General features: G+C 46.1%; 1 protein-coding gene across 4 annotated transcripts in view; it reads right to left on the reverse strand.

Annotated features, from left to right (window-relative positions):
* Positions 1–25,549, reverse strand: part of RFTN1 (raftlin, lipid raft linker 1) — a 207,871-nt gene that overhangs the window by 49,170 nt on the left and 133,152 nt on the right. For all 4 annotated transcript variants that reach the window (XM_019435679.2, XM_053903835.1, XM_019435660.2 and 1 more), the window contains exons 5-6: positions 15,103–15,442; positions 6,609–6,812 (exon numbers count right to left, since the gene is read on the reverse strand). In XM_019435679.2, coding sequence (XP_019291224.2) covers positions 6,609–6,812; positions 15,103–15,442 — 544 coding nt within the window. The remainder of the gene's footprint in view (positions 1–6,608; positions 6,813–15,102; positions 15,443–25,549) is intronic.

A 25,549-nucleotide genomic window follows, 5' to 3' on the forward strand; every position in this document is an offset into this window, starting at 1 on the left:
GAAAAGGAGATTTGCCCCATTATTCCAAGAGGTAAATTCTGGGAGGGCAACTGTTCTTTCCCTGCAGCCTCTGAGACCTAGCAAACTAAGCTTCAGGCTTATCCTCGGTGCTGTTCCCCAAAGTCCAGCTGGAAATGTGCACACCATGACAAATGGTCAACGTATGTGGTCTAATTACGCGAGATGAAAAAAGAAAAAGTCACCATTCTCCTTTTAACAAGCTAGATTGGACTAAACCGTCCCCACTGAGGTAGCTGGCCTAACAGATTTCCTTGAGTCTCTGAGAGCCCCTTCTCCCCATCAGAGGCTACATGGTGCTCACGGCACCCCGTATGTGCCAGGAATGGCACGTCCTGATTGTATAACCATAACTGCACATGTGACTGCTGTCACGATGACCTATGACGCCACCATAAATGTAATCGCCGTTTAACCAATCCTGGCTAATGGTGCCATGTTGCTCCCCGACCATACCGTGCCTAATTGACTGATATTATCAGAAGAGTGAGCAGGTCTACTGCCTTCTCCTTCCTGAGCACTCACAGCTGCTGTTGGCCTGCCTTCACTCCTGCATTCTAACTTTGAAGTGGTGAGTGACCTAGAGGAGGTACAACCCATCTTCAGTTGCAGCAAGGTGAACCCGCAAGTTCAGAGCCATTTAACCAACCAGACGGGGAAGAAACGCTCTGATTGGGTGTTTGCTGGATGTGAGGCACACGCCCAGGCACAGTTCATAGTTTCTCCCTGAATCCCTCCCCCACATCTGCAAGGCTAATCATCCCTCTTAGTAGGTGAGAAAATGGAGGTCTCAGAAGTTAAATCACGTGTCCATGTTCAAAGGGAATGCAAGGGGCAAAAGAGATCAAAAGTATGATTTGTTCGATTCCAAAGCCTGTGCCCTTTCAGTAACTAACAGGTATTTACTGAGCTAGCACTCTGTGTGCTGGGCGCTGGGGCTCCAGCTAGTGGTGGCGATGAACATCTCAGGTTCCCAGCCTGACCACTACACCATCCTCCATGTCTGGTGTTTTGGGTGCCATCCCAGGGATGTCACAGTGAGACTGGCCTTAGGGCTTCAGTTTGGGGCCAAATCTATGCAGACGCCATGCTTTCCTAGATGGGACAAAAAACACACTTGGAAGCGGAGTAGTGGTATCTATCGACCTAAAGGAGAGTATATAGCAATGAGAAGAAATGATCTGCAACTACATGGAAAACTGTGGATGGATCTCACAAATACAACGAGTGAAAGAAGCCCAACACAAGAAGGGCGTTCATTCACATACTCCATTCATATGAAGTTTACAACTAATCTATGGTGTTTCAAGTTGGGACTATGGTCATCCCCTGGGAACCAGGGACTATGAGGGGCATGAGGGGGCTTTGAGGGGGCTGGTACATTCTGTTTCTTGATCTGGTGCTGGTTTCAGAGACGTGCTCACCTTGTGAAAATCTTCTGGGCTATATCCTCATAACGTGCATAGTTTTCTCAATATGTGCTATACTCCAATAAAAGGGTCATTTGAAGATGTGCTATGAATAGAAGGGAAAATGCATCTATGGCATAAGGGAACTCTACCCCCACATTAGTAAGTGGCTCCTCTGAAACAGAGGCCATATCTGTAATCAGTAGGCCAAACATTCCCAGGCAGTGGCTGCTGGAAGCACCTGGGATTGCCTCATCTCTCTTCCTTTCCATTCTGCCTACACCTAGCTCTTCAATTCCCCGGGTTCCTGTGATACACGCCCGAATACCGGCTTTTCCCCTCATTGCCATCGGCACTACCAAGCGTCGTCCAGAAACCTTCATTAGTCACCTTCTGTATACAGCACACGGTGTACAAACACTGGGGTGCTAAGAAGTACAGATGCAGAATCTGCCCGAGGGTTTGTAGTCTTCACGTGAATGTAGCTCTATGTGTATTCTACTTGAAACAGGTACACTTTGAACTTGTGTATTTTGCAAATATAAAGTAATTTAGGTTATGCTGGGCATCAAAAATGATGATATAAATACTGAATGTTATTTGGATTTACATGTGGCTGGGGTATCAGGGACAGTCTCAAGGAAGACAATCTATCAAAAGGATAGGAATGGAGGAACATGTAAGTATAATGTGTCTCCTGAGGAGATGCAACTTTAAAACCCAACAGCTTCTAGAATGTACTGTGGTCGCACTGCTTAATTTATCAAGGCCTTAGAACTAAATTCCAGTGTACAGGATACAGAGGCTAGAGAAATTAGGTAAATGACATCACAAGGCACCGACCACAGACAAATAATGCAGGACATTCAGCAGTGTATGAGGCTGGGTTTATTTCAAACAGCGAGGCTTATAAAAAAGGACTCTTTTAGGTAAAACTTGAGAAGTGAGGATATGGTCACCATATGCAGTGCATAATGCTGGACTGGATTCTGGTTCAGACCATCAGACCACTTGCTGCCAAGGACATTTTTGAAACAAATGAAAACATGTTTCGTTTTTTTTAAATTTCTTTTGAGAGAGAGAGAGAGAGAGACAGCGAGCGCAGGGGAGGGGCAGAGAGAGAAGGAGAAAGAGGATCCCAAGGAGGCTCCATGCTGTCAGTGAGGAGCCCAACGTGGGGCTCGAGCTCACAAACGATGAGCCAAAATCAAGAGTCAGACGCTTAACCGAACGAGCCACCCACGCACCCCCAACTGAAAACATTTGAAAGTGGGATGGATAAAGACGATACTGCCAGGGGTGTAAGGACTGTGGGGCTAGGAGAGGGTGAGGGGAGGGCCAGGGGAGCAGGAGAAGGAAAGCCAGCACAGGGCCAAAGGAGGGAAAAGGGAGGTGGGAACAAGGATAGGGCAAGGGCAGAACAAACGACAAGGCCAGCCAGGGGACACAGGGAAGACCAGGGCAGGCAAGGAGAGTTGATGGTGGCAGCCGTAGCATCGATGGCCAGTGATAGCAGCAGGTACTCTACGGGCCTGGAGGCCCTTGGTGAGAAATCAGGCTCCTGCTGGGTCTTTAGAGGCTGGGCACCCAGCTCCACCTTGCCCTTACCTTGGACTCCTGTACCTACCCAACTCCTCACCAACGGCAGAAAGATTCCCCTCCCGGCCTCTCCCATCTGCTGACAACACAGACTCTAGCTTTTGCCTCATCGGGTGGCGTTTCTGTGTGCCTGTCTTCCCTGCTGTCTGACCCACCCCTGGACGCAGCCACACAGGTGGCTGGCAGTCCAGGCCCTGCTACTTTCCTAAGGGTGACTCGGAAGCTCCCCTCCCTTCTCAAGGGTCACCCAAGGCCTCACTGGGAGCCTAAACCTCTTGCCAACACGGCCACCTCTTTTACCCCCTCCTCACATCCATTTTCCCTAGCCTGACCCTTCTTTCTTCCTACTGCTTTCTTGCCACTTACTAGCTGGCAACCTTGGCAATGACTTAAGCACTCTGTGCTTCAGTTTCCACAGCCGTATCACAGGGATAACGATGGTATCTACCTTACTGAGTTGTGGGGATTAGATGAGTTGCTGTGTTTGAACTGCTCAGACCAGCACCAACCCATAGTAACTGCCACGAGACCATCAGCATCATTATGCTTCTCTTTTATCTGTGCCGCTGCTTGCCAGGGCCCAAGGGCACAGCCACCCCAGCTGAAGACACCTGGTCCTTCTAAGGCTTAATAAAAGGTTCCAGAGGAGGAGCTCTGGAGACTCAGCAGAAGCCCAAACTTGAGGACCGTTAAAGTCTTTCCATGTCCCCGAGGGGTAAAGGCTTGAAAACAGGAGCTGGAGTCTTAACTGAACGATTCAAGCTAAAACATCACCCTGTTTATGGGACAAAGTTCTCACGAGTTTTATGACTCTGTGGAAAATATTTCAGAGTATAAATATCCATTTAAGAAGCAGGACTGGTGTTTTTCCAGGTGGCAAACAGCTTAAAGATGTGCTTCTAGCTCTGCCAGGTTTACTTGTAAGGACACTAATTATCTTATTAGAAACAGGTTCCTTTTTATAATTATGATTAGCTTGCCTTTTTTTTTTTTTTAATTCTGGGAAAAGAGCATATGTATATTTCATCCCTGCCCAACGGAAACCTTGGGCTTTTCCAGAGCAGAAACACCCTGGCCACTGAGCATTACTCCCAAGTCACATTCCCCCCACATCGAACCAGACAGGGCGAAATTGCGTTTGAAGTTTGAGTGGGTTTAAATAAATTTTGTTCTGAGAAATTTTGCAGCCATCCCCGAGACTGAGACGTGCAGCTGTGGCCGAGCCGTAGACATGTCATAGGCTTGGGGCTCGGCTTCCACAGTTGCACTTGCCAGGGGAAATTTCATGTTCTGTCTTCAAGGCAGGAAGGCAGGATCTACTGCAGCTAAAGCCAAGGGAGGATATAACAGCATTTCCAACACTCAAGTCAAATCTGAAGAAAAAACTGTATGAATTCTCTGTGCCTTTGGACTCAAGGTCAGAGAATGGTGTAGGAAGAAGGAATAGGAAATTATCTTGATTGCCAAAGCCATAATGGCCCAAAAGTTCACATGGCATTGTGAACTTTCAAGGTGTCCTCTCTTGAGGCTCAGCTTGCCCCAGACATGCTGGGCAGTAGGACCAGAGAAAACTTCCCTTTTGATATCCTAATTCTCTAAAGTGGGGCCGCCTGTGTAGCTGTTACCTTCAGTGCTTTCCTGAACATTTTAAAGATGTTAGTATAACTGGGGCACCTGGGTGGCTCAGTCGGGTAATCGTCTGACTGTTGATTTCAGCTCAGCTCATGATCTCACAGTTCGTGAGTTCGAGCCCCAACATTGGGCTGTCTGCTGTCAGCATAGAGCCTGCTTTGGATCCTCTGTCCCCCTCTCTCTCTGCCCCTCCCCGACTTGCTCTCTCTCTCTCAAAAATAAATAAACATAAAAAAAAAAGATGTTAGTGTAACTAACTATAGGTTTCCCAGGGTTAAGGATGTATGGCCACAGAGACCCTAAGAGAAGATAAAAAGTGTGGCTGCCACAACCCAAGATGGGTGATGGGGTGTCCTTACAGGAAGCAGGAAGCGAAGGGCTCCTCTCTGGACTCCTCTAATACCAATGAATCAATCAGGGCTGTAAACATCTGCCCCAAGTAAATGCAACTCGTGTTTTATGCTGAATCTCAAAACAGACCGTGATGTTCTCTGGCTTCCGGGACCTCTGCAAGTATGCAGGGCCTCCTCAGGTAGAGGGAGGTTTCCAACCTTGCCGCCAGAGAACTAAATGGACTCTTCATTGGTTGTATTCATGAAATGTATACTCTAGAACTGCATAATACACTACTAGCCCCTAAGCATATATAGTGATTTAAATTTAAATAAAAATCAAATAAATTTTTAAATTCAGGTCCTCAGTCATCCTAGCCACATTTCAAGTGGTCAATAGCCAGGTGTGAGTCGTGGCTACCATACTGGACAGCACGGATAGAGAACATTCCCATCATCACAGAAAGTTCTGCTGGATGGTGCTGCGGGACATGTATTCTTAATGAGCCAACCACCTTTCTTAGGTCATTCATCCATTCTACGAATGGTTGCGACCCCTTACACTATACAATGCCTGCTGCTACTGTATTAACACATTAGCATTAAATATTGATATTTAGACAGGAACAAGGGACTCACATCCAAATTAAGACCCGGCTGTTCTGTACAAAGTTCTATGACTTCCAGATGATTTAAAGTATGTACATTCAGAACTAATACTGATGTCTCCAGTTCTAAAGATGTTTGCTGGCATTTCAAGGATTGAATCCAAACTCCGTTCCTGACTCTGCTAATTCTTGGAGACAGAACTGCTCAACAGCCAAGACGGCGGTGTCAAAGCCCCCTGCCAGGTTTTGCTGGGATCAGCAAATTTGGTGTTGTGTTGCACTTAGAAATCCTGCTGACTGGCAGCCTTCAGGATCTTTACGTGCTGGCATGTTAGCCCCACTCCCCAAACCGCCTCCCGGCTTTGACGCACCCTAGTCACTCAACCTGCCGTCGTGTTAACCCCAAACCCTTTCTCCGCTTGACGAGTTTCCCCGTTGTGGGCAGACCTTCTGCCTTAGAAGGGCAGCCATCAGCAGTGCTGTACCCCATGTTATCTCCCTCAGAGACAACGCCTTACTGGGGAGGGGGGTACCGGTGCTGTGAGACCCAGAAACAGTGTGTATCTCTACAGAGCTTACAGAAACTAGGCAGTTCAATTCATTTCTCAGTGGTTAATTCCAAGGTGCTGCTACTGCTACTTCAAACGGTAATAGTGTCTACAAACAATTTGCACTTTTGGAGCGGCAGGATCCCAGGGGGTAATTAATGAACGGGGAATAATCTTTTTAAAAGTCTTTAAAAGCAACATAGATTGAGGCCACCATCAAAAACAGAATCCCTTTGTTTTCTCTGTCGTGCTAGAAGATACTTGGCCGACTGACTCCTAGAGAGGTTTAGGGAGCACAGGTGGTGGTTTTTGTGGAAAATTCCTCAAGGTGTTAATGAGAAATCAAACGCAGCATGTTCATCAGCTGTGGGGCTTTCTGAATGGGGCAGGCTCTAAAGATGGTCTAAGATGAAAAGAGAAGCAGAGTTCATGAGGGCTGCCCAAGGTTTGTAACTTCCATACCATTGACCATGCCAAGGTAGAAGACTGCATTCACCAGCATGCCTCCTTTCCGGAAGTGGTCACTCATGTGCTCCAACCAGTTGGCATCCAAACCGCTCACCGTCTGGCCATTCTTGGAGACCCGGAGAGGAATAGTGACCGGATAGTATTGCCGGCACTTCTGATGGCTCTTCGGCTTGTTGAAAAGGGCGAGGATCTCCATTTCTGTTGGGATTTGTAAAGAAGGTGGGAGAGAAGAGGTCAAAGAGTGATAAAAACTTGCCTCATCGAGTGTAGTGAATCTCTTAGGAGCCTGAAGAAATGATAACAAAGGTAAACTTTCTGTTGGGTGGCACTATTGCCAAATAAAACCTGATTTCAGGTAGTAAGTTAGGGAGCCTTGAAAGTGACATGGACGTCAAAGGTTGAGCTTCCAATGGCGGGCGGTTGGCACATGGGTTTTGAATCTGGCATGTAATGAATAGCTGTTATCTGGGATCAATTTGTATAGTCAGGTGTTTGTAAGGACATGGTAGACATTTCTAGAAATTCATACAAAGGTGTTTTGGAAGAAAAAAGTGGACGTATTTGGGTAAGAGCTGGTCTTTTTTATAAAAAAAAAAAGGTGAATATACAGAGGCACATAAAAATAAAAATACTACTCTAATTCCAGGAACCTTGTATACCCTTGAACTCACTATTTATAAACTGCAGGGGTGTTTCCTGGGGCCGAACCCATAATACTTAATCAAGTACATCGAAAATACACCACTGATATGTAAAAATAAATATGTTCCCGTAAATGAGGGTTCCTGCCTGGAGTGGTAGGTAGGTGGCACTGGGAGTGGGGCTCTGAGCTTTCCCTTTCCTTCATTTATAGCTCAGTTCTTCAAAAATCAATACTCACTAGCACCCAGAAGCTGACCCGCGCCAGCTGTACGTGCTGCTGGGCCATGAGTGAACAGTATCAGCCTCGAGGAGCAAATACCTGGAATTTCAATCTAAGTCCTGAAGGTCTATTTTTGTGTTACTCATTTAGTCAAGCAATCAGAGTTTACCCAGCTTAAAAAGCTTTGCTAACACAGGCTAGTCAGGAATAGGCTTTGGTTTCCAAAAATATCTATTGGAATAATAAGAAAATCCCCACCCTTCTTTCAGAGAAATATTTTAAAGGTCGTAAACAATGGCTGACATTAGCAACAAGGACAAAGTATGCTCATGCTCCCCTCAGGAGAGACCTGGCCTAGACCCACGTTCCGGGACCCTGTATCCCCTACTTCAGTACTTCACAATTTTGCAGTGTCCAAACACTTGCTGAATTATTCTTCTTTTAAACAGAATTGCTTTCCTTTATTTAAATAAATGAATTTAAAAAGGAAACTTTGTTTCATGACCATAAGGGAAACAACTACCACTTGCTATAAACAGAAGGGAATGATGAGGCACATTAACACCAAATATGTCCATCCACACAACATCTAAAATTATCCCACACAGGTACTGTATTCCGGGCAAAGGAAGTCTTTTACAGCTCCATCTGAGCAAACACCAGCAGGGATCTCTGGGGAGCAGTGCCAGGCCACGACACTTTGTCATCAACAAGAGTTAAGCTACCAGGGGGGCCATTTCTATCCATCGGATAGAACCAAATAGAAAGAAAGAAAGAAAGAAAGAAAGAAAGAAAGAAAGAAAGAAAGAAAGAAAGAAAGAAAGAAAGAAAGAAAGAAAGAAAGAGAAAGAAAGAAAGAAAGAAAGAGAAAGAAAGAAAGAAAGAAAGAAAGAAAGAAAGAAAGAAAGGTGCCCATCTTCAAAGATGGCCACCTGGATTTTAAACAACCAAATCTGGCCTATTTATTATTTCCACCCCAAGTTACCTTTCTCAGTCCATTTGCCTGACTCCCGCCAATAAATGCTTTCCCACAAGAAATTAGGGCTTGGTGTACAGAGGTGGCAATCAGACTATTTCATGACTTTGAAATACACACTTGAGGAATGGAGTCATGCAAAGAAAGGTTTGCCATGGAGGGAAATCAAGCATTGGACTGGAGCTGGAGGGGACAGGATGTGAACTACACGATCAGGCATTTTCCAGTCCAAGGTGCTAGGTGTCCAAATAAAAGCCACACCTACTGAGGACAAGAGGATAAGCAATGCTTTCGTGAATCCCTGACTTCACCTGGATTTCTTCCAAAGCAGACCCTGTAAGTTTTTGAGTGCCAGCAGTTTATTTGGGAAGTGATCCCTGGAAATCCCTCCCAGAGAGGGAGTAGGGGTAGGAAATAGGGAAGAGAGGAAAGCCAGGGAAGGGTGCATTACCGAGCAGGTTACTGCTACGGCCATTGGGGCTCACTTAACTGCACAGAACATACCTCCGATTGCCTTGCCACGGGGCAAGGAAGCCTGGGCATTTCTCTTCAGGGATTGAGGCTACTCCTGAGGTATGAATTCCCTGGGGCAGTGGCCTGCCGGGGCCTGTTCCCATTCCAGACAACGCCTCCAGGCAGAGGCTAAGAAAGCTGTCCTCAGGTGACCCAAGGTGGACCAGAGCACCAGTCACCATAATCTGCTATAGTCAAGCATGAATATATATAGATCAAAAAGAAAAAGAAACCACAACCTCTATATGGAAGAGGTGAGTAGAGAATTTGACAGTGGCCGAAGTCCAAAAATACATGACAACACTTGATCAACCAGAAGAATTCCCCACTTGCATGGTAAGACAGAAACACAACTTTCCCAAATGCGTAAAGAAACAGAAAAAGGGGAAGGCCAAAAGGGGAAGGGAGGGTGCTGGGCGTGAGGTGAAGGGAAGACAGACTGCCGGACGGACGAGGTAGACAGTGCGGTGCTGACAGAGCCCCAGCTCTCACATCAGGATCCTCCCCAGGGAGAAGGGCCGAAGCCAGAGACAGAAATAAATTTTTCAGGAAGGAAACGCTGCTGGAATCAAGAGCCTCCAAAAGATTAGTAGTGGTGAAATATTGGGAGAAACCTGATTTCAGATGTGTAACCCTTTAGTTAACTCCCCTGTCCTGCTGTATCCTTGGCCATGCTCCTCTTTCTCATTACTTACATGGAAACCGGCCAAGAGAAACTGTCCCCAAATGATGCCTTTTGATGTTTTAATATTCTGATTCTCCAACACACATCATCACATGAGCAAGCACCGAGAGTTCCAAAAAGAAGTCCCAAGTTTGTTTAAATTTTTTCAGCTGCTCTGTGACTCTGCCATGACCCCAGCTGGAAGATTTTTCCAGACATGGGACAGAAAGTCCCAAAGGAGGGGGAAGGCATTGTTTCTGAGAATGTTCTGAGAACAGCCGAAGAATTGGACTGACAGAGCACCCAAGGAGAATCAAGACTGTCTCGCTTGTATTTTTTAATCTTCTGGTCTTTCTCTTTCTCCCTGACACGGGGGGCTTTGCCTTGTGCCATTTGGATCCCCTCTGTCCAGAAAAGTCCCTGTAATATGATAGGGGATGCAGGTATGTTGCTGGATTGACCTAAGCCAGAAAGTGCAGTAAGCTAGGGGAGGAGAAGGGGGCGCTGGGCTTACTGGGTGCTGCCAGCCTGATAGCCAGACCCACGAAGGCCTTGCTAAGCTCCTCAGGAGCAGGGAAGAAGGAAATAGATGCCCAGTTCTGAGGCCCAGGCCAGGCAGTTGGGATTCAGGCACAGGATGGAAGTCTGTGGTCTGTCTGCAGAGAGACAGGCTCCAGAGAGTCTGTGACTGGCAGGTAGCAGGCAGGCTGGTTGGGTCCTGATGTTCCAAGAGACCTCCAGCCTGGAGGGAAGGGAGCGTGCAGCATCTGGCGTAAAGCATGACTCCCAGGGCTACACTGGGAGGAGGAGGAGACTGGTGAGTTGGCTGGGGAAGAAACATGTGGGAGTCAGACTTGACCCGGTAGCTGCACTGAGTCGGGGCTAAGTTCTGCTGAGGTGACAGGCAGCGGGTTAAGATGGAAGGTTTGCACTGGGAAGCAGGGCTGTGGACCCCGTGATGGGATGAGAAGCCAGAAGGGCCTCAGTCCCGTTTGGATTCTTGAATCTGAGAGAAACTGCTTCAGACTTCCGTCAGGCTCGGGTACTAGCAGCAGGACACCTCTGGGCCCGGGTGGGGCTTGTTTGTGGAGGCAAAGTGGGGAAACCAGGCATATACAGCCTTCCACGGGAATCCCCTGGTCAGGACAGCAGCAGCTACGGGCACTTTCACCTCCACCATCTGATGGGACTCTCCCAACCCCCACACGAAGGGCTGCCTCAGTTCTAAGCCCAGAAGCCTTAAGTGGATCCCCCAAACATCACAAGCTGGAAAGTGGCAAAGCCAAGAGTCTTTCAAACCCCCAGCCCTGGGCTGTTTCCAAATCTAACAAGAGGCTAATTTCATCAGTACACAGAAAGCAGGAGCTGTGGACCACGGGTGGGAGCTCAATAGCTGTTTGTTAATGGACTGAGGGAAAGGCCAAAAGATGGCGGCAGGTGGCAGATTTGGGAGGAGGAGAGCCACAGGGTAGCGCCATTCTGGGGGCGCGGGAAGGCGGGGCCACACATCAGAAAGGCCAGACTCAGGAGGACACCTCCTCTCTCTCCCCACACAAGGAGCTGGCTGCCAAGGAGGACTTCTGAATAAAACCCCCTCGGCCAAGAAGTACAGTTGAGGTCACTGGCTTGGGTTTCTGGCTGGCATTTCTGAGCATTTTAAGTGACAAGGCACAGGATAGGAAGGGCAGCGTTTGGAAGATGTTTCAGTATTATTCAGTGGCAGAACAATTTGAATTTGTGTGAACCTTCCTGGCAACAGAGACGCCCAGGGAAGGACAGAAAGGAATATTGGAAGCCAGGAGACAAGGGACAGGTGGATGTCTGGGTATACCTTCCTAACCTTTCCCAGCACCGGCCTTCCCCACCTGGCCTGTCCGTCCATGCTCCCCATCTGCAGAAATGCATCACGAGGGGCCATTCGGAGCAGAGCTACTGGGGTGCTCTGTGTTCACCATAAGGCAGGGGCAGGAGTGGGAAGGGCAGCGTCCAGGAGTGAGGCATGGGGCTGTCCCTGCACCAGCTCAGGCTGTCTCTGCACAGCAACGACACCAAACCATCAGGGAAATTCTCCCCGACCAGGAAATAAAAGTCAATGATCAGGAAGAGAACCACATGATGGGTCCCCAGAGAGACCTGTATGGGCGAAGGGGAGCATAACCTCTGGATCAGAGAGGCCATTCAAGAGTCCACGGGGAGGGGGAGGGGCAGCCTGCCCCGTGTCTGGATGGTGAATTCACTGGCAAGCCCCATATGAGCAGTCGCAGCCTAGACCCGGCTCCCCTAGGCCTCCTATAAAGGAAATAAATTAAACGAGGAGAAGGAGGGGGAAAGAGGGTGACTCCCTCTGGATTTTTTTTAATTGTCTTGCTGTGATTGCCTATTTAAGCCCACCTGGCAGAAAGAGGAGTAAAAACACTTCACCCTCCTTAGGGGGCCCTGCGAGAAAGGCAAGCTGAAAGCTGAGCAAGCAAGCAGCAGGGAGGGGAAGCTGGGGGGATTTGGGAGGAAGGGTGATGGTGCAAGGAACTGGTAAGACTTCTCAGGAAAAAGATTTAGGAGAGAGGCTTGGGTCAGGTGAAGGCCATGACCAATGTGGGCAGGGTCCCTACATGTCCGGCCTTCAGGAGGCTGAATGCTCAAGCTAGGAGATAAAATGTCACTACTTGAGAGCATGGAAGGTGACTTTCCTCATCTGTGAAATGGGCTAATAATAGCATCTGCCATCATAAAACTGTTGTTGTGAGGCACCATCAAGATGGCTCATCGGAACGTAGAACAGTTCACCCAGAGAGTTACCACCATCATGACTGTCCATCCCCAGCAAGGCCATATATGTGGCCAATAACCCCTGCGTGTTCATTAACTGATGAAAAAAATCCAAAGGCTCATTTGTTCCACACGACGAAGAACAAAGGAGAACAATAAGCTGCCTAAGTTTCAGAGAGACCCATGGCCTCATGAGCAGAGAGATAAGAGCCCAGCTTTGTGTGTAAACAACAGCCAGCCAGCTGCCCACTGAGTGAGATTAAAGTGGGGTACTGTAACACGCCCCTCCCCCATGGCTGAAATTCCCCTCCACTGTTGGCCTGACCACTTCCAGACACATACTAACCCATTATTCTTTAGCAGGATCTGGTTTGCTAGTAAAGAGAAGGGACTTGAAGAAATGAGGCACAGGCCAGGACACCTTGGGTGCTGAGGGGTCTTTATGGGTTCAGCAATGGAGGGGGCTCTTTGGGTGAGGGAGACAAACAGCCATAGGCCAGCGGGAGGCACGTGGGGGAAATGGTCCTAGGACAAGTCTCCCCAGTTTAAGTCTCCCTGGAGTCAACCAAAGAGGGCAGGAAGTCTGGAAGGAGTCTTGGAGAAAGGTGGATTCTAGAGCAGGAAATCTCAGAAAAGTCCTGAGGGGAATTTCAGTATTGAATGCCTCCTTTCTCAAAGCCAGGGCTCCATGCAAAGGTGGAGGCCAGTGGTCAGGGCTACTGAGCCTGTGTGCCAATAATAACAGCTCACACTTAAGAGTCACGCAGTGCTGAGTGCTTCAGATGTACATCTCGGGGTGCCTGGGTGGCTCAGTCAGTTAAGCGTGCAACTCTTGATCTCAGCTCAGGTCATGATCTCACGGTTCGTCAGATGGAGCCGCAGGTCAGGTTCTGCGCTGACAGTGTGGAGTCTGCTTGGTATTATCTCTCTCTCTGCCTCTCCTCTGCTTCTCTCTCTCAAAATAAATAAAACGTTTTTAAAAATGTACATCTAACCTTTCAACATGAACCTATTGTTCCATCTCTATTTTCCAGGGTAAGAAACTGAGGCACAGGAGGGTATCTTGTCCAAGACTGCCTAGGTAGAAGGTGGCAAATGGAATGTGAGTGGGGTCTGGTTTCTTAACCACAGTGCTGCCTGTCTCCATGACTCCTGGCCCCTTCTTCGGGGGTGCTGGCTGTGCCTGCCCTGAACTCTCACCCTCGCATGCTCCTCCAAGGAGGTCGGTCTTCCTTCTGGGGATTCAGAACAACACATGCAGCCTAACAGCAATGGGAAGATGGGAGGTTTCTGGAATAACACCTGGACATTCATCAGGAGGCACACACAGGGTCTAAATGTGCTCTCGGCTACTCTGGAGGGAGAAGTCTACCTCAAACAGTGTGAAAAGTTCCATAGCTGAAAAGCCCTACTTTAGAACATATTTAAGAAGGATCCAGCCATAATATTAAACAACAGCCATAATATATCCCAGAATGGAGGCAGTGCCAATCTCTCGCTCTAAATCAACGTTGCAAGTTAAGTCCAGAATGACGACCCACCCCGCAATTTTCTTTCCAGGAAGTACTGACCTAATATAACAAAAGAAACTGTTCCACCTTCTTCTAGATTCTCAGCGCATAAACTGTTCCTCATCATTAAGAAGAGGCTAATTTCAAGAATCAGTAAATGAATAATAACATGAACTAGGAAGATGACCCAGAAGGCCCCCTAAAGCCTGGGGGTCTCCTGGAAGTCTTGTTACCAGTGCACCTTCTGAAGGCTGGAAGAGGCCACGCAGCTCAGACAGGTGCCTGGCTCTTGGGAAATGGCTGGATGCTAGATTTCTTGGAGAAAGAAAAGGAAAGGGAATTACAGGGAAAGGGAGAGAAACTTCACTCACCATAAAGTGAGGGCCTCAGTAAATCTTATTAGTCTATTAGAGTAGAGAGGTATAACAAGATAAGTTCACAGACCAGATCTGCCAATTTCCTAGCCTGGGAGAAGATTTACTCTCTAAATTTCAGTTTACTCAGCTGTAAAATGGGCAATGATACTACAGCTCACCCACATCACACACATCACCACAATTAAGAAATGTTGGCTGCTATTAATAAGTGTTGTTCTTTGAATTTGCCAACCTAAAATGCCTGCTCTAATGGCCGTTACAATGTGATTAGGAGGATTCACATATTGGTGGCCTCTCTTTGGCAGTGTTTTCTCCACACTGCTGATTTGTCAACTATACGCCCTGCCTGAAATCGGGCTGTTTACAGTACCTAGTGAGTTGAATCACCAGTTTCCTGCACAATTTGTCCTTAACTGGTTTCTTGATTTCTTTCTTTAGGCAGATATTCAAAATGAGGGGACCAAAAGGGAGCACACGTTCAGCATTGGTGCCCAGCATCTTAACACTTTTCTTGTGCTAAGAGCAGGGCAATTCAAGGGTAGCACAAGAGCATGGGGCGAAAATCCCTTAAGTTCTAGAATCTACTTTGAACGTGACATGTCGGAGCGACCAGAAGGCAATTCCGTGTGGTTCTGCTCTCCTGGAAGTCACAACTTCAGTACGCAATCAGTCAGAGGGCCCGGAAAAATGGCCGATGAAGAATGCCTGTGCGATGGACTGCTGTCTCTACACTCTAATTCCATTTCTTTTTCCTAAAATGCCATGGGGACTACTGAAAAGCTGTTAGCTTGTCTTTTAAGTGGTTGCTGACATACTTACTTCCCGAGAGTGGCTCCTCACTCACTTCCAGCAGGTCACCCTCCGGCCCATCCAGAGTCTTGCTCACCCCGTGTGGAGAAAATTCTGCTCCGTCCCCCTCTCCTGAGGGCAAGCTGGGTTGCTCAGCGATGGGCGTCTCCCCTCCTGGGCCCTGGCCTGGCTCCCGGCTGCCGTCCATCCCCACGGGAGCGCCCGGGTTCTCGTTATTCTCACACCTGCCCGGCTCCTTTTCCGCATCTCTGGCGTCCACTGGGGGGCTGCTGCCTGCCGACCTCGCAGGGCAATGGTACTGAGGTATGACGCCGACAAATTGCAGGCCCTGACTTGCAGCCTCCTGGATCTGTAAGGCAAACAAAATGAAGGGGACTGAGTGAAGGGAACTTTATTCTATCAAAGGGGGACATGGGCAACATCCAAAACGTCTCACCGGAGGATTCTGAGGATGATTCAGTTTGAACACGAAGTCTCTCAAGGTGGCAGGTGTCCCATGTCCCTCTAGGCAGTGGCCTCACCCTAACCCTGGCCTGCCTGGGGACAGACAGCATGGGGCTTGCTCTTTTTAATTATGAAGCATATTGGGGGCGCCTGGGTGGCTCAGTCGGTTAAGCCTCCCACTTCAGCTCAGGTCATGATCTTACAGTTTTGTGGGTTTGAGCCCCACATTGGGCTCTGTGCTGACAGCTCAGAACCTGGAGCCTGCTTTAGATTCTGTGTGTGTGTCTCTCTCTCTGACTCTGCCCTGCTTGTGCTCTCTCTTTCTTTCTCAAAAATAAAACATGAAAAAAATTATGAAGCACGTGGCTAAATAGGGCTGGGGTTACCTCTCTTCGCAATACTGCATTAGTCCCTACTGGTTATTTTTTATCTAAGAGGCTGAAAGAAGGTTCCAAAGGATGAGTTGAAACAAAGAGTTTGAAAGAGGAAGTTCATTTTGGTAAGAGTTTATTTTTTCGTTATTTTTTTTTTTTTTTCTGGTGAATCGCCTACTTCCTGCCAGTCAGGCTACTGTATAATCCAGTATGTCTATATAGCCATATACTAACTACCAGATGACATTTTATGACCCAAAGAGCTTCCTCTTTTAAACAATTGTTTTGGCAAAGAAGGGCGGAGGTGGGGGAAATCATCACTGCGTGGAGGCTGGTGTGCACATTCCCCACAGCAGGGAAATCTGACGGACAGACACCTGTTCCTTGGTGCTCCGCCTAAGCCAAAGGCACCTGAAAGCCATGCTGGGCCCGCAGGTGTTGCTACGGCTGTCTCGTGACTCTGCAGGCTACGGGATACACCATCCAGTCTAGGTAACAGGTAACTTGCTTCTCACTTCCTGAGCCTGCAAGATGGGGGGGGGGGGGGGTTGGGGAGGCTAATGACCACACAAAGTACTAAGGCACTTTAACTCTACCCTCCCTGACAGATACCCCTGGGCAACTGAATGTAATAGTTGTATGTGAAAGAAAAATTGAAAGTAACAGCCTAATAAAATCAAGCAAGAGCCGACCCAAACTGGAAAATCGGCTTTAAGAGACATTCTGGGCAAGGATGCTCAGGTCATTTTATAGATAAATCAGGAAGTGAAGACCTCAGAGTTGTGTAAGTCTTAGTCACCAGCCTCTGAGTGGATGACCTCAGAAAATCTTGAGGCCTCTGTAGCGATCATCCACTGTCATTTGAGAATTAGTAAGAAACACCAGCATGGAGCTACTCTTTCTAAGGGAGAAGTAAGCCGTGACCACCCTCCTTGGATGAAACGCCCTAACTTTAAGCCGAAGGTCATTTTAGTTCAACAGTGCACACTCTAGAAGGTAATCTACAGCAGTTACAAATATACCATCCAGTCTTTCTATAAAGTCTAGCTTTTTCTAGAAATAATGACAACAACAGTAGGGATTACCATCTACTGTAGACCTACTAAGTCCCAGACACTGTACTAGGCATTTTACATAAATCGTCTGTTTAATCCTTCAAAGACACCACATGGTATCATTATCTCCATTTCAGATGAGGATACTGAGGCCCAGAGACATTACAGTCATAAAGTAAGCAGTGAGTAGCTGAGGTTCAAAGCCAGGTCTGACTCAGACCCAAGTTCATTCTCAATCACTAGACCAAGTGGATGCCTCTCAAGGCATCATCAAGTACATATGTGTTCTCGGACATGTATGTGTCCACACATATGCCCGTGGCTGGCTCAATTCACTTTTTTTTTTTTTCATGAAATTTATTGTCAAATTGGTTTCCATACAACCCCCAGTGCTCATCCCAAAAGGTGCCCTCCTCAATACCCATCACCCACCCTCCCCTCCCTCCCACCCCCCATCAACCCTCAGTTTGTTCTCAGTTTTTAACAGTCTCTTATGCTTTGGCTCTCTCCCACTCTAACCTCTTTTTTTTTTTTTTTGTCCCTTCCCCTCCCCCATGGGTTTCTGTTACGTTTCTCAGGATCCACATAAGAGTGAAACCATATGGTATCTGTCTTTCTCTGTATGGCTTATTTCACTTAGCATCACACTCTCCAGTTCCATCCACGTTGCTACAAAAGGCCATATTTCATTCTTTCTCATTGCCACGTAGTATTCCATTGTGTATATAAACCACAATTTCTTTATCCATTCATCAGTTGATGGACATTTAGGCTCTTTCCATAATCTGGCTATTGTTGAGAGTGCTGCTATAAACATTGGGGTACAAGTGCCCCTATGCATCAGTACTCCTGTATCCCTTGGGTAAATTCCTAGCAGTGCTATTGCTGGGTCATAGGGTAGGTCTATTTTTAATTTTCTGAGGAAACTCCACACTGCTTTCCAGAGCGGCTGCACCAATTTGCATTCCCACCAACAGTGCAAGAGGGTTCCTGTTTCTCCACATCCTCTCCAGCATCTATAGTCTCCTGATTTCTTCATTTTGGCCACTCTGACTGGCGTGAGGTGATATCTGAGTGTGGTTTTGATTTGTATTTCCCTGATAAGGAGAGACGTTGAACATCTTTTCATGTGCCTGTTTGCCATCCGGATGTCTTCTTTAGAGAAGTGTCTATTCATGTTTTCTGCCCATTTCTTCACTGGGTTATTTGTTTTTCGGGTGTGGAGTTTGGTGAGCTCTATAGATTTTGGATACTAGCCCTTTGTCCGATATGTCATTTGCAAATATCTTTTCCCATTCCGTTGGTTGCTTTTAGTTTTGTTGGTTGTTTCCTTTGCTGTGCAGAAGCTTTTTATCTTCATAAGGTCCCAGTAATTCACTTTTGCTTTTAATTCCCTTGCCTTTGGGGATGTGTCGAGTAAGAGATTGCTACGGCTGAGGTCAGAGAGGTCTTTTCCTGCTTTCTCCTCTAAGGTTTTGATGGTTTCCTGTCTCACATTCAGGTCCTTTATCCATTTTGAGTTTATTTTTGTGAATGGTGTGAGAAAGTGGTCTAGTTTCAACCTTCTGCATGTTGCTGTCCAGTTCTCCCAGCACCAATTGTTAAAGAGACTGTCTTTTTTCCATTGGATGTTCTTTCCTGCTTTGTCAAAGATGAGTTGGCCATATGTTTGTGGGTCTAGTTCTGGGGTTTCTATTCTATTCCATTGGTCTATGTGTCTGTTTTTGTGCCATCAATTCACTCTTCAAAAGTTAAACAAAAAAACTTAAAGTCACTCCATCCCATTCTGAAAATTCATTTTTGACCCATTAATCTGTGATAGCTGCCTGCTTTTAGAAACTGTTTTGGAAAGCTTCTAAAGGAAGACACAGGTACCAAAGTTTTAAGAGAAAAGAGTGGGAGATCATTATTACCAAAGAACCTTAGGTTAAGGGAAGCTACTGCATATGAAGGCTTGCTCTGAGCCTCCTGGCAACATAGGGAGAGCCATGGATTTTTATAATCCTTAAATGAAATGAGGAAACATGCCAGGTCAATAAGAGAGAAGCATAATTTGCTGGTAAGGAACAGAGAAATTTGTCGTATGACTCTTGCAGAGCTATGGAGTCAAATGGGTCTTCCTTAGTTTTATAGAAAACGAAGAGACATTTTTCTTACATCATTTACATATTCTTAACCCTTGATAGAAGGTGAGGACATTGTGCTAAAGCACAGATCTTCGACAGTCCTTCCGTGTGGCACTAACGTGATAGAAGCCAGATAACTGAAGGCAGCTGTGGCCGATGGCAGCCCGCTGAGATGTGTCATGCTCGGGGACGGGGCCACTTCAGCACTAACTTCCCCAATTCCCACCGTACTGGAGTGAGGTGGCTTGTTCTCGTCTTAAAAGTTTGTGAAATAATTTCAGAAATCATTTGCCTATGCTTCTTCCCAATGGTTGGGAAAGTGGCTTTTTAAAGTTTTGAACGTGTTATGCACATTCTCAGGGCACTGAATTTATAGTAGAAGTAAACGAAAACCTAACTGCCACAATTTTCATACGTGGGAAAACACCACTAATAACTTCCAGGGGTTGCTCCTACAGGAAGGACAGTGAGCCAGCTCCCCTCAAAGCTGCACACCTCTGTTTCAGCCAGGTGGCGTTCCCTTTCATGAACCGCGAGTCTGAGCCTCTCCATTTGCAACCGTGCTGCAGGAACAGGTGCACTGTTGGCACCGCCTTGCACACGCCCGCCCCTTGCACACAGCCCCTGCTGCGGGTGTCTCACCACACACAAAACAGCTATGACTGTAGAAGTATTAAAAGCTGGTCCCACCGGGGGCTCAACCACAGGCCAGTCTCGACTTGAGTCATGGGGTTTGGAGGCAGAAAGGCTTGGCTTGGAGCTCCAGATGTACGACTCTGGAACCAGAGTATGTTATATCACTTTCTATGCCTCAGTTTTCTCATCCACAAAAGGAGGGAGATCCTACTTCTCTTGCGGTTGCTATGAAGGTTAGACGTTACATACGGCAGGTGTGCCGAGGGACAGGCACAGAGAAGGCACTCCTGACCATCACTATTGCTCTACCCTCTCTCCTCATCGGTCCCAGGCTTCTGTGACCCTGCTGACTGCTGACAGTCATCCAGAAGAAGGAGGTGAAGACTCTGGACACAGGGTATTATCCCAATCCTCTCTTTCCTTACTGGGACTTGAAATTGTGAGAGGCTTTGCATTAATCAGACATGTCCCTTCTCTCCCAACTAACTGGACAACCATACTCCTTTGCCCTCCTGTACCTCAAACTTATCCTCTACGCCAGGGGTTCTCAAAGTGAGAACAGCATCAGCATCACCAGGGAACCTGTCAGAAATGCAAATTCCAAGGCCTCGCTGACTTCAGAAACTCTGAATCAGAGCCCCTGGGGATAGGGCCCAAAGCCTTCCGGGTGATTCCAATACACCCCAAAGTTTGAGAATCACTATTCTAGAATACGCATTTCATGAAGTCTGGAGTTGTGTGCGCTGCTTTGTCCCTGGTGCTAGAATGATGTCTGACATACAGGAGGTGCTCTTTAAGTATCTGTGGAATGAATGAATACATTAAATAATGAGTGAATATGTATGTCTCCTCTCCCAGAATGAGCTCCTTGAAGGTAGAGATGGAGACTGATTAATTTTTCAGCTCCCGAATTCAACTGTATTAAGTCCCAACACTGGCCTAGACCAACATCGCACTTAGGTGCTGGGGATACAAAATGGGGCACCTGGGTGGCTTAGTCAGTTAAGCATCTGACTTCAGGCCAGGTCATAATCTCATGGTTCATGAGTTCAAGCCTTGTGTCGGGTTCTGTGCTGACGGTTCAGAGCCTGGTGTCTGCTTCGGATTCTGTGTCTCCCTCTCTCTCTGCCCCAACAAAAACAAAAACAAAAATAGAAATCCTTACTCTCAAGAAGATTCAGCTAACTACTATAAACAGCTTTGAAAAACAATTACAGTAATGTGGCACAAAAATGCTTATTTTATAATGTTATATTAAAAAATCAAGATTCTGGGGTACCTGGGTGGCTCAAGTCAGTTGAGTTTCTGACTCTTGATTTTGGCTCAGATCATGATCCTAGGGTTGTGGGATCAAGCCCTGCGTCAGGCTCTGAGCTAAGCCACTGAGCATGGAGCCTGCTTAAGACTCTCTCTCTCTCTCTCTCTCTCTCTCTTTTCCTCTGTTCCTCTCCTCCACTCACAGACTCTCTCTCTCAAATAACAAAAATAAAAAATAAAACAAGATTCTAAATTTTATAGACACAGTATCATGACAGCTATGTCATATTTCTGAAGTGTGTAATTTTTCAAAATTTATCTGATGAGTATGCATATTACTCTAAAAATTTTTTTAATGTTTATTTTTGAGAGAGAGAGCATGCGAGAAAGAGAGAGAGAGTGGGGGAGGGGCAGAGAGGGAGACACAAAATCTGAAGCAGGCTCCAGACTCCAAGCTGTTAGCATAGAGCCCAAAGTGGGGCTCAAACTCACGAACCGCGAGATCATGTCGTGAGGTGAAGTCGGAGGCTTAACTGACTGAGCCACCCACGTGTCCCTGCATATTACTTTTATGCAGTAAAGTAAATACTGGAAAAATTTCTCATAGAGCATGTTAAATGTAGGAATGGATATAAAGGTATAGAAATGACAGTGATTATTTCTGCCTTAAGGGGAAGCAGAAAAGTTTCTGACAGGTCAGGGCTATAACAAATGAAATAATGTAATACAGTAGGAAGAGGTGAGGAGTGTGACAGAATCAAGAGTGTGTACCTCTCACTTTACACTTTCAAATTCAATTTTTTTCTCCAAAATACTATGCTAGACAAACTCTATTTGGGGACCAAATCTGCAGGAGGCTTTGAAGGATGAATAGGAGTTCACCAGACAGGTGAAATAAAGGGAGAATGGTAATGCAGGTAAAGAGAAAGAAGAATCATCATGGGCAAAAACTTGATAGTATGCAACAGCCTGATGTATTGAAGTGACTTCTATAAATATTTCTGGATCACGACAGGAGAAGCCAGGAATGAGGGTGAACTGGAAATCACAAGGGCCATATGGTGGATGTCACTGAATACCACGCCAACAAAGGCTCTGACTGCACCCTGCAAGCCAGCATATCCCCCACATTTCACACTATAGTAACTCCGAGGGCAGAGAATAGGGGTCTGAGGGCAAAGCACAAGATTTCTTTGAATGCTCATCTTTTAGCTTAAACATTAATGAAAATTTTATATCCTGCACCATAGTACTGTAGAGTACCAGAACGTCTAAAAAGATGGCAAAGGTAAATGCCTCCCTCCCCCTGTCCCCAGCCCTTCCAGAGAAGTTCGCATCTCAGGCATATGAAACATCTTTGTGCATAAATCTTTGCAGCTCTGCTTCCTTCCTTCAGGTGGATTCCTGGAAGAGGAATTAATGAGTCAAGGGATATTAACTTTTCAAAGGCTGGGTACAGGCTGCCAAATTGTTTACCAGAAAGGGGGAGTAGTCCTTTTTAACCAGAGGAACCACATTTAGATTTTATAAAGATCAATATTTGGCTAGACCCTGAGGGTCTTGACTCTTCTTAACTCTAGGACAGCACTCTCTTTTCTCTTTTTCTCTCTTAAAGTCATTTGACTGTGTTTGCCAAACAGATCCCTGTTTGTTTCGCATTTACTCATGTATTCATTTGTTCATTCACAGCCTTTCTTGAGCAGATCTCATGAGCATACTAATGGCAGGCCCTAGTTACTGCTCATCGGGGTTCACCCTCAGCCACCTGGTCTCCTCGCGCTACACTCTCTGCAGTAACCTTCTCCACTCACTTGGGTTTAGCCACTAGTTATGTGTTAATTATTCCCAAATTCAGACTCTCCAGCCATGACTTTCCTCTGGAGTTCAAACCTACACGGCCGATGATCATGGCTGCTGGGCCCACGACTGCCCTCATCTCTCCAATTGGAGCCACAGGCATTTTCCTTAGCTCTTGCCTTTCTCTAACCTTGTGTATCTGCTCACCACATCCTGCCAGATTTCTCTCCCAGTGTTTCTGAACTTCCGCTCCCACTCTCCACACATCTAAGATGGACTTACTTCAGGTACTCATCATCTGCTGCTGGACACCACTGTTCCTCCAAGCTATACCAAGTCTTCATGAGCATGGGGTCAAGTCAATATGGAAGATCAAATCACGACCACCCGGGTCACCTTGTTAGAGAATTCCCTGCAAATTACCACGTGTGCCTATAAAACTTCTCTAACAACTGTGATTATTAAAACAATAATTGTTAACATTGTACAACTCTTCCACAAAGAACTTTAACGTGCATGATCTTAGGCCCCAAAAGAATACTCTACAGAAAAGGAAACTGGTTCCGAGACAGTTATGTGACTGGTCAAACCACCCAGGGATAATCACTGGCAAAGTCTGGATTCAACTCAGTATCCTAAAACCAACGTGATGCTCCTTTAATGAGACCACTCTTTCTACTTCATGTCATCCAGCCTGTGTCCAAGATACCAGTTTAAACTGAAACACAGCTTCACCCACCTTCTTATTTCTGCTGCATTTAAGAACCACCACACCCCCCGATACTTAAAGGAGTAACCCTTGCTGGGTTAGGCAGCAAAAATTAAGTAACACCATTTTCAACTGGTCCAAGACTTCATTCAGCTGCTCTGTAATGAGTAAGCACAAATTTGATAGTTAACTCTATTTTCCCAATCTAAAATCAGAGATTATGATGTGAAAAAGATCTTTCCTTCCTTTTTAAAGACTTATTTCTATAAAAAATCTCAACTCATTGTAAAAAATTAGAGCTTCTATTTAAAGAATAGCTTTCATGAAAAATAACAACATGACATTGGAATAATCTCAGAAAACTGAGACACAGAATCTGTTACTCTACTTTCAAAATGAATACCATGCTGCTAAAGATAAGTTCAAGTATATGCAGGTCTTAGCCCTACCATGTGAAAGTAGAGCGTTCGTACAAAAACTTTTATAAGCCTGAATGGCATAAAGTGAAGAAGGAATTATAATTAATTTCTATGGAAAAAATTTTGAGCATTCCCAGATCCAAAAAATAACCTCTCTTAAGCCTTTCTGATACCTTAGGAAACATTTTGCTGACAGATGCACAAAATAAATCTAGATAAAGCACAGATGCTCATAGGCATAGTTCAAAGCTATGGAGGCTGGATGCTGAGATGCTGAGCGTCGTTCCCCAGGGAAGGAGCTTGGTGGGGCCACTGTTGCTGCCTGGGGTACGTGCTGCCTCTGTAATGGCTTGGTGCAAAACAAACGCTGAATGCTATTTTTGCTTTTTGCCTTTTTTCATAAAAGCAAAAATCCTCATTGGATTTCTTCCACTTGGTGAAAACGGGTACTAAGGTAGGTTTTTGTACAAGGGAAGCTGCATAACATGAACTCTTGAAAAGCAGGGGATACCTGCACTCTATCTAGTACATGTGTTTGTGTTTTAGAGAACAAGGATCGGTCAGGGTGAAACCAGTTACAGAGAAGCGGAACGTGGATCGGATTTTGTAAAAATGAAAGCTATATGTCACACGGAGAAAGGAGCAGAATGGGCTTCTGCTGACAGGTCAGTAGGAACTGGAGTGCCCACAGACCATACCAGATGGCATGGGTGAAGGGTGAGAGACAAAGACCATTCTGTCTGAATCTAGTGAAAGAGTTGCCATGGGTCAAATGGCTAAACTATGATGACCAGTTGCTTAGTCAAACTAGTCTAGACGTTGCTGTAGAGAGATTTTAAACATGTTGACTGACATCTATAATTAATTGACTAGAACTAAAGCAGGTTACCCTCCATAATGTGGATGGGCCTCACTCAATCAGTGGAAGGCCTTAAATGCAAAGACTGACTTTTTGTCAGGAATTCTGCCTTTAGACAACAGCATAGAAAATCTGCCTCAGTTTTCAACCTTCAGATTCCAGACTGCAACATCACTCTTACCTGAGCCTCCAGTTGGCAGGACAGCCCTCCAGGTTTCGGACTTGTCAGTTCCCAAGACCCTTAAACTCAATCAATTTCAATCCCAGTATCTCTCTCTACAGACAGATCAATCAATAGACAGATAATCCTATTAGGTCTGTTTCTCCAGAGAATTCGAATTCAGGAGGAAAACAGGGAAAGGGAGTGAGGTGTATAAGACAGCACAGGACAGGCTGATAAAGGTCTTTAAATCTAAATCTGACTTGGTGTGAAATGAAGAGATGGCTAAGAGCTCCCAAAAGGCAGTGAGAGAGCATGTGCCCCAAACAGAAACACCACCACTAGGACTTAATCTGGCATTGAATCAAGGTCCCAGGGGAGAGAGTGAGGTATGGCAAGAAGGTTACCAGTGGTCACTGTCATCAGGTAAAGGAAATTTCCCCACCACATTTTGAAATGAGGGAAAGTAAATCCTTAACTGATAGATTTAACTTCTACAAGTTATAGGCAGTTTCTAACTTTATGATGAACTTAATGGAATGGCTATAATTCATTAGCTAATTTATGCTGGAAATCAGAAACTCACTGAATTTTTAAAAATGTAGAGGGGCACGTGGGTG

Source organism: Panthera pardus, unplaced genomic scaffold (assembly GCF_024362965.1).
Source record: "Panthera pardus isolate Hobbes unplaced genomic scaffold, ASM2436296v1 HiC_scaffold_16, whole genome shotgun sequence".
In the NCBI taxonomy this organism is placed as follows: domain Eukaryota; kingdom Metazoa; phylum Chordata; class Mammalia; order Carnivora; family Felidae; genus Panthera; species Panthera pardus.